Source organism: Macrobrachium nipponense, chromosome 11 (assembly GCF_015104395.2).
Source record: "Macrobrachium nipponense isolate FS-2020 chromosome 11, ASM1510439v2, whole genome shotgun sequence".
Taxonomy (NCBI): Eukaryota; Metazoa; Arthropoda; class Malacostraca; order Decapoda; family Palaemonidae; genus Macrobrachium; species Macrobrachium nipponense.
This window is the reverse complement of record NC_061087.1, coordinates 39,834,052-39,847,848: the sequence shown is the minus strand read 5'-3', so window position 1 is coordinate 39,847,848 and position 13,797 is coordinate 39,834,052. Positions and strand designations below refer to the sequence as shown.

At 41.5% G+C, this 13,797-nt stretch overlaps 1 protein-coding gene across 1 annotated transcript in view; it reads right to left on the bottom strand.

The window, feature by feature from the left end:
- LOC135205457 (protein ECT2-like) overlaps positions 1-13,797 on the bottom strand; it is a gene marked incomplete in the record, with an annotated part of 325,317 nt that overhangs the window by 144,415 nt on the left and 167,105 nt on the right. The window contains 2 exon segments of the mRNA XM_064236064.1: positions 275-401; positions 923-943. Coding sequence (XP_064092134.1) covers positions 275-401; positions 923-943 — 148 coding nt within the window.

Here is a 13,797-nt window from a genome sequence, read left to right as displayed (position 1 = left end):
AATACATTCATTACTCTCTTGTTCCTCAAGTTACTGGAAATCTAGAAAGCAACACACGAAAGTTGCCAGGTGCGGCATTATTGAACAATATGTGTCCAAAGTTTTAAGAAAACTGTATCTTCATTTTTCTTGCCAACAGTACGTGTTATTGGTGTGCTAACTTTTCTGCAATAACAAGAATGCAAACAATATTTTGCCAGTCTCCTCCCAAAGAAAAGTTAATTAAGGTGAGCAATGATTAGTTTTCTTATATAACTGCACCTCAAATACTCACTTTTTCTATAGTATCCAAAATGGAAACGTAGTTGCACTCTGTTTTAACCAACTCGTGGAAGACTCGTTGTCGTGCCGAAAGTTGTCTTAAATCTACTGGAGGAGGACTTAAGGGAGTAGGATCAATACTGTGAAAACACAAAACAAAACATTTTAACAGAACCACATAATGAAACAAGAAATGAAAGTTCCAAAGAGAGATTACTTAAAATTAAAATAATCCTGAATCTAACAATCTAAAATACTATGTCAAGTACAGTACAGTATGAACTACTATGGTTTTCTGAATCACTTGACATGACAAGGGATAACTACCTATTACACAATTACTGTAAGTGGACAATGTACAATACAGAATGATTCACAGAACAAAAGTAAAAGAAGAGTTGTTTAACAAGAAATATAGAGATGCATTCCAAGGTATGAAATAAGCAACAAATTGATGGGTTTCATTCATTCAACACATTGCTCTACTATAAGTGTCTGATCTGTCTGATGTTAGTTGTGTTGTTGGTTTCATTTTCAGTCATATTCCCTATACAGCTATAAACTAAGAAAGCAAAAGCAGTGGCTAGCCCGCCTAATTGTTAAATTGATTAAAAAAGAATTACAGTTATGAAGAAAAATATCTCACCATGATTTCCCTTACCCATCTATCTCATTGCTTAACCTGCAAAGCAAAAGAAAAACAAGAGTCAAATGCTTGACTGGTATACTGTAGGTTAAAGTACTTAAAAGGGTTAATAATGAGGCATTCTAAGTCATCCAACTCAGTCCCTAAATAATATGAAATATGTTGTAACTACAATTACTACAGTAATAATAAACCCTAGTCACAGATAATTTTATTGTGTAGGTGGTGTGAACAGTTTAATGCACATGTATCTTCACATATCCAAGTTCACCATCATGCTGAATTATTGACGAGAAACACAAATTAGAACGTAGAAATTTGAACATACACCACTGTACTACTACACAAACAAAGAAAATTCTTTAATAACTGACAGACTTGCTTTGTAATAGCTTTTCAAAGAAGAAGAAAATTTCACCAATGCTAATTCTCTTCTGCTACACACTTGCCTAATCTGCTGGGGGAGATTTGTGTCAGTTATAGCAAACAACTGATTTGTATGTTATAGTAAACTACTAATTTGTACTAGTTATAGCATGTCGAGCACATTTAAAAAAAATAAAGAGAGAAGACTACTAAACACTTCATTGGCATTGGCACACACACAACTCTGCTATCCGCTATAACTGATCAACAAGATTCATGGGACTCCCGGCAAAATATACAGACTTGTATTGGTAGGAAACCTTTTTCAATTTTTAGATATTCATCCCAAATAACAAAACATATTTTTTCAAATTATTTGTAAAGGGGAGAAAAGACTCAGATATCATCTCTGCTGAGCTCAGAACAAAGACACTTTCAAGAGACAAGTGGTGCAGTCATTCTTTATTTGCTTCTATACAAACATGAATCCTTTTCTAAACTGCACATCAATTCTTGTTCTTATATGTAGTAGCATAGTTCCTGTGACTGTACCACTTCTCCAACACAAAATTATATTTTCATGTTGAAATTAAATTTCATATATTAATGCGGCAACTTTTTTTTTTTTTTTTTTTTTTTTGGCGGGGGGGGGGGGGGGGGGGGGGGGTGTCCTACGGTAGTGCTTAATTATTTTACCTAGGTGACAGCCCTGCGCCCTTACAAGGAACATCAGAACAACACGGCAGCCATTCAACAATTCATTTATGCCCTCATGTCCATGAGGGGAGGAAGGAGGGCTCTAATATAGTAATTACTTGGTAAGTATATATGAAACTCATCAAAATATCATTTTCATGTAAGTAACTTACCAAGTAATGACAAAGCTGAATGCCACATTGAATGGAGACACAAGAACATAAGCTACTCCAACACATTACAGAATGATAACGACTTTGAAACAGAATAATTTCCCAGCATTGAATGCAATGCTTGTTGTTTCCTTATCTGATAAGAGAGCTACTGCAGGTGTGTTGGTGCTCATCTTGACCTGTAGTAGCATGGCGTTATAGACCTGGGTCACTTCTACTTAGGAGGGAACTTTTCAGCAAAGGATATGTCCAATGGCTAGAAAAGTTTTCAAAAGGGGCCTTGCCCTTGGTGCAGTACCAAGATAAAAAAACCATACCCTATCCACTAAGACTGGTGGATACTCCAGTCACTTTGTATCCCCAGGCTCCCTAAAAACTTGAAAACCCTATAGAGAGGCAAAAATATAGTAAGAGACAAAGAGTGCTTCTTATGATTTTTCACCTAATGCCATGCCAGCCACTGATAATGGCCCCAGGGTGCTGCAATCATTAAACACTGTTTCTACACTTTTCTAGTAATGAGAAGCAAAAGTTGACTTGCACTTCCAGTAAGTGGACTTGATCTTAGTACAGGACAGGGATATGTTGTGTCTGATCGTCAAAGAAGTGGACACAACTAGGATGTCATGCACTCTAACTTTAAAGTTCGGTAAAAATTCCTCCTGGATCTGGGAGTGTGCGTCTTGAATTAAATCCCTTTGACAGAGGGCGAGATGGGTTCTTTAACAAACACCAAAGGTTATTATAAGTACCCCTGATCTTTTCTGTCCTATGTAGGCAGTATTTCAGAGCTCTGTTTGGACATAGGAGACCCTTTCTTATTCCTATTCTCCTAGGATATCTGATAAGTTCTTAACCATGAAAGAATGAGGCCAAGGCTTGGACAGGTCCTCATTCTTTGCCAGATAACCTAGAACAAAAATAAAACAAATTGTCCCCTTGAGAGAAGCCTACTTACTTGAAAATAGCTTGAAGTTCGCAGACTTGTTTAGTTGTGTCTAACACAATGAGGAAGTCTTACTAGTCAAATTACTAAGGGAAGAAGTCCTGAGGGGCTCAAAATAAGGGCTAATGAACCATTTAAGGACCACATCCAGATTCCAGGATACTGAAGAACTGTCCTTTTAACATTTTAAGTCTTATCAAAAGACTTCAACAGGTCCTTAATATCAGGGTTTGAAGAGAGATCCAACCCTCTATGTTTAAAGACACAGCTAAGCATAGCTCTATAGTCTTTAATGCTTGAAAAAGACAAGTTCAATACATTCCTCAGGGAAAGGAGAAAGTCAGCAATCCGAGTTGTAGTGGTCATAGAAAACAAGATATTATGTTGATGTGTAAGCCCTGTTGATCTGGATTCCACGTTCTGGAGATGACTTTATTCTTTATCAAGGCTCCCCAGCCTATGTCCGACACATCAGAATAGGAGTTCAGGTCTGGGTTCAGCGGATGAAGGGACTGCCCTTCTATCTGCCTTCTTTCTGACACAACTACAGGTCTCATTTTATTGCCAGGGAGATTGGGAAGACATGACTGTCTGGGAATCCATTTTCTTATTCCAGTTAGCCTTCAGGTAAAATTGGAGGACTCTCATATGTAACCTGCCTAATTTGACAAAGGTTTTTATGGAGGCCAGAGTCCCCAATAGGCTTGTCCATTGTTGAGTCGTGCAAGACAAAAGAGCTAAGAAGTTTCAGACTGTTTGAAGGCAGTTGGAAGTTCTCTTGTGTGATGAAAAAGCTAAAAAAAACTTGACACTTCAGTATCATCTTCAGATAAAGGATTCCTTGTGAAAGGGTCAACTAGAACTTCTGAAGGTTTAAAACAAGGCCCAGCTCCTGGGTCAGAAGAATAGTCTTGTGCATGTCCTCCATGCACTTGTCCTACGATGGAGAGCGAAGAAGCCAATCGTCTAGGTAGAGACTCACATTGATCCCTACAAAGTGGAGCCATTTCAAGAAAGGACTGAGAACTCGAGAGAACACCTGTGGGACCATCGAAAGGCCAAAGCAAAGGGCCAGAAAGGGCCTTGAAGGACAAACCTAAGGTATTTTTGGAAACTGGATGAATTTTGTCTTAAGACAAAATGACTGAGGGTGTTCACATCAAGGACCAGTCTCCAAACCCCTGATGTTTTGGGAACCACGAAAAGACGATTGTAAAATCCCTCTGTGCTGGGAGTCTTGCACGACCTCTAGCTTTTTTCTGACTGAGGGAAGAGACTTTCTCCAGCAGGTCAAAATGTTTCTTGGAGCCTGATGAGTAGCCTGTCAATTCTATGGAAGAGGCGACCAAAGGAGGGTTCTCCAGAAATGGAATGATGTAGTCTTCCTTCCTCCCAAAACCCCAGGAGTCTGGCTCCTACACTTTTTCTGCACTGGTTTGGCAGAAGTCTTCCTACAGTTCCTGAACGCAAAATGGGCTGATGGACAGGACTTGAAAGACCTTCTGGGGCTTCCTCCATGACAGGGATGTTGCTGAAGGGGGAAAACAGTCCTTGCCTGAAGAGAGAAAGAAGATTTCTTGCAGGCATCTTGACGATTGAATAAACAAGTCCTATGTAGTCTTTTTATGAAGATCTGCGGCAATCTCCTTCACCATATCTTGAGGGAAGAGGCGATCCTTGTCCAGCAGAGAGATCATCAAAGATGACTTTTGCAAAAGAATGACTCTCCTGGATGTAAAGGAGCACCATAGCTCTTGTTTCTTAAGTATGCAGAGGGTAACAAGGGTGGAAAGTTTATGAGAGTCATCTCTTATGGCTTTGCCCAAACAGGACAAAACCCAAGCCAATCTGAAGCAAAGTCTTTATCCAGGTCATGACGATCATTGATCTTCTTGGCCAATGGGCCAACTAACCAATCACAGAAACTAAGGGATTCAAAAACTTTGAAGATATCCTTGATTAAATGATCAAGTTCTGTGAATGAGTGAATAATCTTCAATGAGGCAAAAGCTGAGCGACGAGACAAGTCTATCAAACCAGAGGCAGATACGTCCAATAAGAGAGCTTTCCCGGTTGCACAATACTATTACCTCCTGCAGTTCACTCTGAAAGGAGGAAGGGCAACGGACATTTTCTCCTGGTCTTTCTTGGCAAAAAGCCAGTCCTCCATTTTTGTAAATGCCTTCCTAGAGGAAGAATAAAGTACCACCTAGGCAGTTTGGACAAGGGGGGTGGGGGTTTGCCATCAAATACCTCAATAAAGCAGTTAATGCTGAAGGAGCCGCAGATTCTTGTTTGATCTCTTAACCTGAAGAGATCAGACAGGATGTCATCCTGGACAGGCTTCGGAACAGTAGGAGCTTTCTTCAAAAGGCCCATAACTTGTGCCAACTGGTGTTTAATTGGAGCCAGAGCAGGTTCATCAGGGTACACAGACAATGGGGACAAAGGTAAAGGTCAGACTGGAGAAGGTGAAGGGGGAAGGAGTCTCTGAAATTGCAAAGCCAATGGGCATTCAGGAGAGGTTGCTGGGTATTCAGGAGATGGCGTCAGACTCTCGGTAGCTGGCACTGGGAGCTTGGAAGGCAACGAGGAACGTCTGGAAATTGGGGGCTTGGAAGCTGAGTGTGGGGTCTCATGGACAAAAGTTGAGTGGACAGGTGAGAAATTCTCTGGATGTCCAATGCGGATAGGTGTGGACACTCATGGACAAAGGTTGGGCGGACAGGTAAGCCATCTTCCGGGCAGTTCAACACAGACTTTAGTCAAGCGGACAGGGTAGATGGACTCCGGATCGTACAAAGCAGACATAGGAGGGCCCTGATGGAAACAAAGTGGACACATGAGGGGCTGTTGAATAAATGCATAAAGAAAATGCTTATACTTCCTAACAGGCAATGGACTCGCCATTGGATCCTGACTTCATCTTCAGAACACTTGCAAGAATATGGAGTCCAGGTAATATGACCAGTGCTTCCTGTAGAATGCCACCATTATTAGAAGAGCTTGAAGACAAGCCATGCACACTTCAGGACAAGCCTTTCCAATGGCTGTCTACCAATACCTGGGACTGCATAACTGGGGTGACTTCCCGTGGGCAAAACCCTGTCTGCCTCCCTTGGACTTTCAGTATGTCTTATCCCTGGTGTGGGGGAGCAGGACAGTGACATCAGTCTAGCAGACCCAATGGGATGAGCAGCGTCCTCCTCCACTTGAACTACAGTATTACTTTGCAATTCCACTGAGGACAGTTTTTGCAAAATCCCTTCAACAGAATTCCCAAATTCAGCTACAGACCCAACTACATTAATTTCCTTATCAAACCTTGCTTTGAGACTGGAAATGTTATTAGGATCAGAAGCAAGGGAGCCAGGCACAGGAGTAGGAGGGCCAGTATTAGGAGAGAAAGTAGGAATAGAAAGGGGAATAACAGGGCTAAATTCTGCGCAGGCCTAGCTGTAGCCTCTAAGCTAAGAAAGTGTTTCTCGGCTCTAGAAACTTTCTCTATCTATCTTTCTCTAACCTGTCTAAAAGAGGGTAAAAAACTTTCCATTACTATCCCACATAGCACATTTAATAAAGGTTTTATCTACACTGCAAACTTGCAAATTTGTCAAGATTGTATGAGAATCATAGCAGGTTTTGAATAACCTAGTCTTACAGCCCATGCCACTGAAACGGCGAACACTTGAACAACTAGAATCTGACATAATTATGAGAAAAGTTGGTCCAAATTCTAATAAGAGACTAACCATAGTCTGTGCTAACAAAAATAAAACAAGTGAACTTGACTGAAATTTACAAAATAATGAATGCAAATTCCAATCAGAGCTGCTGTAAATGACTGAAATATTGACAGAAATGAATTGTAGAATGGCTTCCACTCTGTTCTGGTGTTCCCTGTAGAGGCTGGACTGTCACCTAGGTAAAACAATTAAGCTTAATCATGAAATAAAAAGTTGCCAAACAAAGTAGAATACTTTATCACTGAGGATAACCTCAAATTATTTTCGTAACATAGTGCACGGAGCTAAAGAAAGATTATTGTACAGGCAGTCCCCGGTTACTAGCAGACTCTGTTAATGGTAATAAGGTTTTATAGAATTTGTCTAGCACCATAAAATTGGTGATTATGGCGCCATAACAGGCTGAGTTTTGGTTATCACAATAATAGAGTTATGGAGTCATAACATACCTAACAGAGGTGTCATTAACCCAAACTCAGTGCCATAACACCAAAAATGGCCGTTTCGGTTAATGGTGGTCTTATCATAACTTTAAACCTTCGCTATAAGGTGAAAGTTCAGACAACGGCAGAGAATCTTATGCTTCCTTCTGCAATACTATGACAGTAACTAAAATTTTCAAGGTACTGCCTAAATTTCAACACTTTAAAAAATCCCTCAAAATCATGATAAACGAAGAGCAAGCATACTACCAGTAGGTAGAATTCTGCATGGACATAAGAGATACATATCGCTTGAAAGCTAAAGAGGTAGAAGTTATACTAACATCTTTAGCTATTGCTAAAAGGAGGCAAATGCTTCTCTTGAATCTGAGTGACTCCGAAGATAAAGTCCATTAGTGTAAATGGCAAGATGTTCTAATCTGAGGACGAGATGCATACTTACCAGCCTGGGATCCTGGTTTTCAGGAAATACCAGACCATTTAGCCAGGCAGAGACTTCTATTCTTCCTCCTGCCAAAATGCACTTCAGACTGTCATAGAATGAGCGTGCAAAGACTGTAGTTGTCCTCCAGAGTTCCTATCAAAAGGGACTAGCTCTTGCTAAAACAATAGTTTCTGGATGGCCTTCAATCCTGAACATTTAAACAGAATGGAAAATCTATTCTCTGAAAAACACGGATCCAGGCCTTGGGCCAGTCCTTGTTCTTGACTAAAATCCCAGGAAATACAAGGAAATTATGTTCTTTTTCCTTGCTTGGCATGTTAAGAACTTTAAAGGAAAAGGAAGGGATGTAAATGAACTGTTTCTCTGTTGCAAAAGGGACACGGGCGTCTCGCATGGGCCTGAGAAACTAGTTTCAGAAAGTTGATCGCCTGGTCTGGAAGATGGCATGAGAAGATTCAATTACGAGAAGTATAAAGGTCTCTACAATATGTAAGGAAAGACCTCTTGATTGATAATCCTCCGTACAGTCTGGAGTGAGTCTGGTGAAAATCAGACTACCTCAGAAGTTCTCTGGAAGTGAGGTTGTCCAAGCAGACAGTGTGGGGAAGTATCCTGTAGGATCCACCCATAATTGAGCAGGTTCATGAGCCATAATGCAGGTCAAGAATAGGATAAGGAGACTACGTAACATGGAGATAGTCTGATCATAACATAGTTCCTCCTTGATTGTGATGAAGGGCATGAGGAGAGGTTTAACTGATCAGACTAAAGTGAACCCCCATATTCGCGGACTCACGTATTCATGGATTCCTCTACAGGTATTATTCACAGGCAATTTGCCTATTCGTGGTATTTTTATATGAAAAATATCCACAAATTACTGTATTTTCTTATCGATATCATCATAAAATGCATTTTTTGTGATAAAACTATTACAAAACCAGGTATAAACATGTTTAGTGGGTTTTTCTTGAGTTTTAATTAACAAAATAAGAGTTTTAAGCATTTTTAAAGGGGTTCTAACTATTTGCGGGGGTCTGGTACGCATCCCCACACATACAGGGGGTCCACTGCATAGCAAGGAATCTGATGCACTACAAGTTACACGGGTAGTATGGTCACAAAAGGAGGATGACACAGATTCCTTGAAGTGGCAAACAGGACAAGTCTCTAGTGCGCAGATGACTTTGGGACTGTGAAAAGGCGGTTGTAAAATCACACTGAAGAGGTGTCTTTCACTACTGCTATGGCCTCCTTCTGAATCATCAAGTCTACCTCTGCTAAGGGGGCTGAAAAACCCCCCGAGGCTACGATGTAGGCTGTTTACTGAATGGATGTCAACACAAGGGGAGGTTCTTGCAGGAAAGGAATTAAGAATCCCTCTATAAAGACATCTATGATCTATAGCTCTGCATTCTCACTTCCCATTTTTGCCAAAAATGGAGAAGCCAAGGCTCAACTGGTACATGGAGGACTGTCTCCTCACTTGCTGGAGGAGGAACTAGGGAGGTTTTCTTGGAAGGGCAGCATGAACATAGGTTACTAGAGAGATTGGCCCCTTGATCTACTCTCTCTAAAGGACCATTGTTACTGAGTTGAGACATTCCTGGAAAACGGAATCGTCGGGGTACGTCCTGACTCCCTAAGGGCAACCTTTCTCAGTAACTGCGAGGCTACACTCTGCAGTGTAGCTGTGGGATAAGGAACATTATGACCCAGTGATGCAAAAATAAAAGATCTTTTTGAATGAGGCACTCCTTTGCTGATGAATGCACACCACAGATCTCTTTTCTACAGTACGCCAAGCAAAAAGAGGGCAGCCAGCTCTTGTGCACCATCTCTAATCCCTTGTCTGCGGATGACAAAACTCCCAATCAATCTGCAGCAAAATTGTCTTGAAGAGATGAGCATTCTTCAATCTTCTTCGATAAGGTACTAATCGTCCGTCCACTCTAACAAGCTGATGATCTTGAACTTGTTAAATAAGTCCTTTTGCAGATGATCTACTTCTGAAGAAGTGAAAATAACTTGGCTAATGCGAAGGTCGATTCTCTCAAAGCATCAGAGGCCGGAGAAATCCACCTTGGAGAAGGCAGAAACTCCCAAGGATGGAACTTCACCTGTGGCCTAAGACAGGTAGCTTCTCTTAGAAAGACAAGTAAGAGAAGTGCAAAACACAAGTTTGCCAATACTACTCTCCTTGGAAGTTTAGCAGCATGTAACAGCTGCTCCTTATAAAGTCCGAACCTGGTGAAGAGGGAGCAACTAGAGAAAAGAACGATGGATAACTGAGTACAAAGTACTTTAGCAATGAAGCATAGGTAGACGTTGGTTACTCTTGAACATTATCCTCGGCTTCCTCCGACGAAACTGAAGGAGGTAACATAGGAGAGTCCTGAAAAACAGCAGGAGGTTTCTTCAAAAGATTCAAAACACTTGACAGGGTAATGACACTAATAAAAATTATATCATTGGTCCCAGGGGTATCACAGTATGTCAAGTCAATGATTGATGGGATCCAAAGAAGTATCCTGGACAGCAGAAGCACTTAATACATCCAAGTCCGACTGTAAAGGCGGTGAAATATGCCTTGAACTAGGTGTCATATGCTTCCTGGGAGTTGTAAACCACTCCAGGTCTAACCGGCACTGAAGCAGGAGGGGGACCCAGAAACACTCCATAACTGCAATGAAAGGTACTCTCTGATGACACTGAAAGTTGTCTGAATGGCTGCTATCAAAAGACCATATGCAGCAAACTGTTGGAAATCAACACTTGGATGAGCTGGCGCTGATGGACACAGCGGCTAATGGGAATGGGTGCTCTTGCAAGGAAGGCACCAAGGGGCGCTCCTGCACCGAGTACATACAGGTACAAAAGAGGGTCCCATACTGAAGGATAATCTGCATAAGCAAAGACAGTAGCACACACTACCCCAGTAGAAGGATGCACAAGTGCCGACAAACACTCAGGTGCAGGACACTTCCTGGAGCTAGAGGCATAAAAAGAGAGAACAGCTGGTGAAAGGCACAGAAGAACAATCCAGCACCAACAGTTGCTCAAAAACTTTCCTAAGTGCGGGATCATTAGACTGGTGCTCTGAGGAAGATTTCCTTGATGAGAAAGAACGCCTCTTTGAGGAAGAGCCTTTCCAACACGAGCTGTCCCTCCAAAACATGGTTGTCCTAGGAAAAAAAATGTTTGGGACTGTCCCAGAAGCTACATGGACGCTGGTCCATTAGGAGATCTCTAGCCTTCTTGAATGGAACAGGGTAAGGTGAAATAATAAGAGCTCTCCTTTTCAACGGGCAAGACTCATCCACAAAGCGCCATTGACGCCCAGGGGAAGACTCCTCGAAACTCAATACACTAGAAAACCGTGACAATCCCTTCAACCCCCTTTTCCAACAGCATTCTGTCGAGACCTGGAATGCTTCAAGAGGACGGACTGGGGGCGACTGTCCGTGGAACCCCACTGACCTCCCTTGGGCTACCAGTATGCCTCCTCCCAGGTTCAGAGGAGTTTGGCAGGGACCTTTGCCTAGGCGAATCAGAAGACGAACAGCCACCTCCTCCACTGCACAATACTTCACTACCACAGGGTTAACATTGCTAGCCCTAACAAAACCTGGTAATGGTACGGGAAGGAAGCGAGGGAGCCAGGCAAAGGAGCAAGTAGATAAAATTAAAGGGCTAGTAGCAGGAGAGAAAAACAAAAAACTGGAACAGTGTTATCTGATGCTCAGTGCTCATGTATCACAAGAAAACCAGCTCAAGCACCTGTGTAGCTTACAATATAGAGTGCTCGGTTCCCACTGGGTGCTTGCTCAGCTCCCACTGGGCCCTGGCTTGGCTGCCACTGGGTACTGGCTTGGTTCCCATGGGTGCTCAGTGCCAATGGAAACTTGTCCCCAACTAGGCGCTCAGTTACCTATATGATAAATGCATGACCTAATCTTCAGTCAAACAAATGACTAAAGAGAGGATCAACCAGCACAGTTCAGCACCAAGTGAGCTAATTGCTTTGGCACCAGACGTACTATGTCGTTGGTTTAGCTACATGTTAGCTGTGTTTGTCGATCCAAGCTCAGTGTATGCACCGCTAAAGCAATATTAACTTAGTTCTCTTGATCGATTTTAAGTATAGCCCTGTATAGGGATGTTCCTTCTTTGGTGGGCCCTTGTAAGTTTCCAATGAAAATTGCTTCTTATAACTACAATAGTTCAATTCTTACTTTTACCCAGGATCTTGGCTAAACTGTCCTCTGAAAGCCCATCATAACTAAAATTCTCTCCTGCTACATTATACCCTTCACTTGAACAATTTTGGAAAGGAAAGTGATAAGCATTTAAATTTACTACAATTTCGTTTCAGTAGTGAACATGCTATTAGCGAAAGCGGTGAAAAAATTTACATATATAAGAACTTTATAACTAACAATAAATATACTAATACTTAAAGTGCCTTGCAGAATTACGTTCCGGTAACGAATGCAATGTTAACATTATTACTCTAATCTATCAAGAAGGTAGCTAATGCAATGCTTATATTATTACACTACTTGTCTATCAATTCAGTAACATTTTACGTTGTTACATTACTCACTGTAAAGATGAGTTCATCAAAAGCTTATAAGATCACTAATGAAACGGTATTACCAAACAATATCAGGTCAGTAACAAACGTAAACATTGGTTTGACGAACCAGTTTACATATATAGTCTGACACTCATCAGAATAGTTAAACAATTAACTAAAATTTCACTGTAAATACGAACTATTGATGTACTAGTCCAGTAAAAAACAAGGACAAAATTGATCCTGAAGCTTTCGACTGAAGCTATTTGACTCGGTTTGGATACCAAAGTCCAAATACTAGCTGGCGAAAAAATGAACTGCTGCCAACATCAGATGTTATCACTAGATGTCGCAGAAACAGAATGAGCTGGTCTGCTGTGATGTTCCCATAGATATAGAGAGGAGAGGTTGGACAGCGTATAGTAGCCAAAACAGTTTGTGACATGCACTGCCTAGTGCCATCACTATGCGATGATTCTTATGCATACAATGGTGCAACCCCTACAATCTAATGGGAAACCCTGTACTCTTTAAAACATGTTTTCTCGGATGTCTCTCAAGGCTGTCAAATTATTTATTCACCATTTACTATACAAAATATGTAATTTATGCAAAATAAAAATGTCTAATTTTGCTGTTATATTTCTTCTACAGTTAAGCCATTCAGGATACCCAGGTCCTTATCTGTACATGAAAGGACTTTGAACCAATTAGTCGCTGTCTTCCGGTACTAGGGAATATTCTTGATTTTCTGGGCCAATGCGCTCACCGACAAAGGATGGAAACTCAGAACCTCAAAAATCTGGAAGAGGTTTATCAGATGATACTCTATCTACATAGGGGAGAACATCACTTTAGCAACATTGAAAACTGACCTGCGTGACGAGTCTCTGAGACTGGAGAGGTCTCCCAGGGAGGAGGCAACCACTCCCAGAGAGGGTGCTGGTTTGGTAAGCTGAATACCTCCACACTCAAGACAAGAAGGGGAATAGCTAAATGAAGAATTCCCCTACTCTTTTCTCAGCTAACCAACTAACCAATTCGTTGAGAGCCTTCCTCGCCGAAGGAGAAAGTCCATCTTCAGTAGTCTGTTGTCTGTAGGCTCATCCGGCATGAAAAATGTCGAAGATAAAAAGGCAGGAGCCACAGGAGTGAAGAAATCTGGGAAGTTATGCAGCAGGTTCTTCAATAACATTGCATAAGCAGTCGGAGGTGAGCCTTGATCCAAAACACCATCCTTACCATCCTCTTTGAAGACACTAATAACAGCACTGCACTCTTAGGGTCCTGTTTTAGAAGAGGGGTTCTTCTAGACCAGACTCAAAATGTCAGATAATTGACGCTGAATCGGTAATAGCGAAGGATCCGTGGAAGGCCAAGAAGTAGCTAGCTCAAGCGCATTGCAGAATGCGCCAAGCAATCTGAAGGCACAGTCAGTTCACATGGAACACTCTTGATTGTAGCAGGGGCTTGTATACTGGCGAGCACTGAAAAAC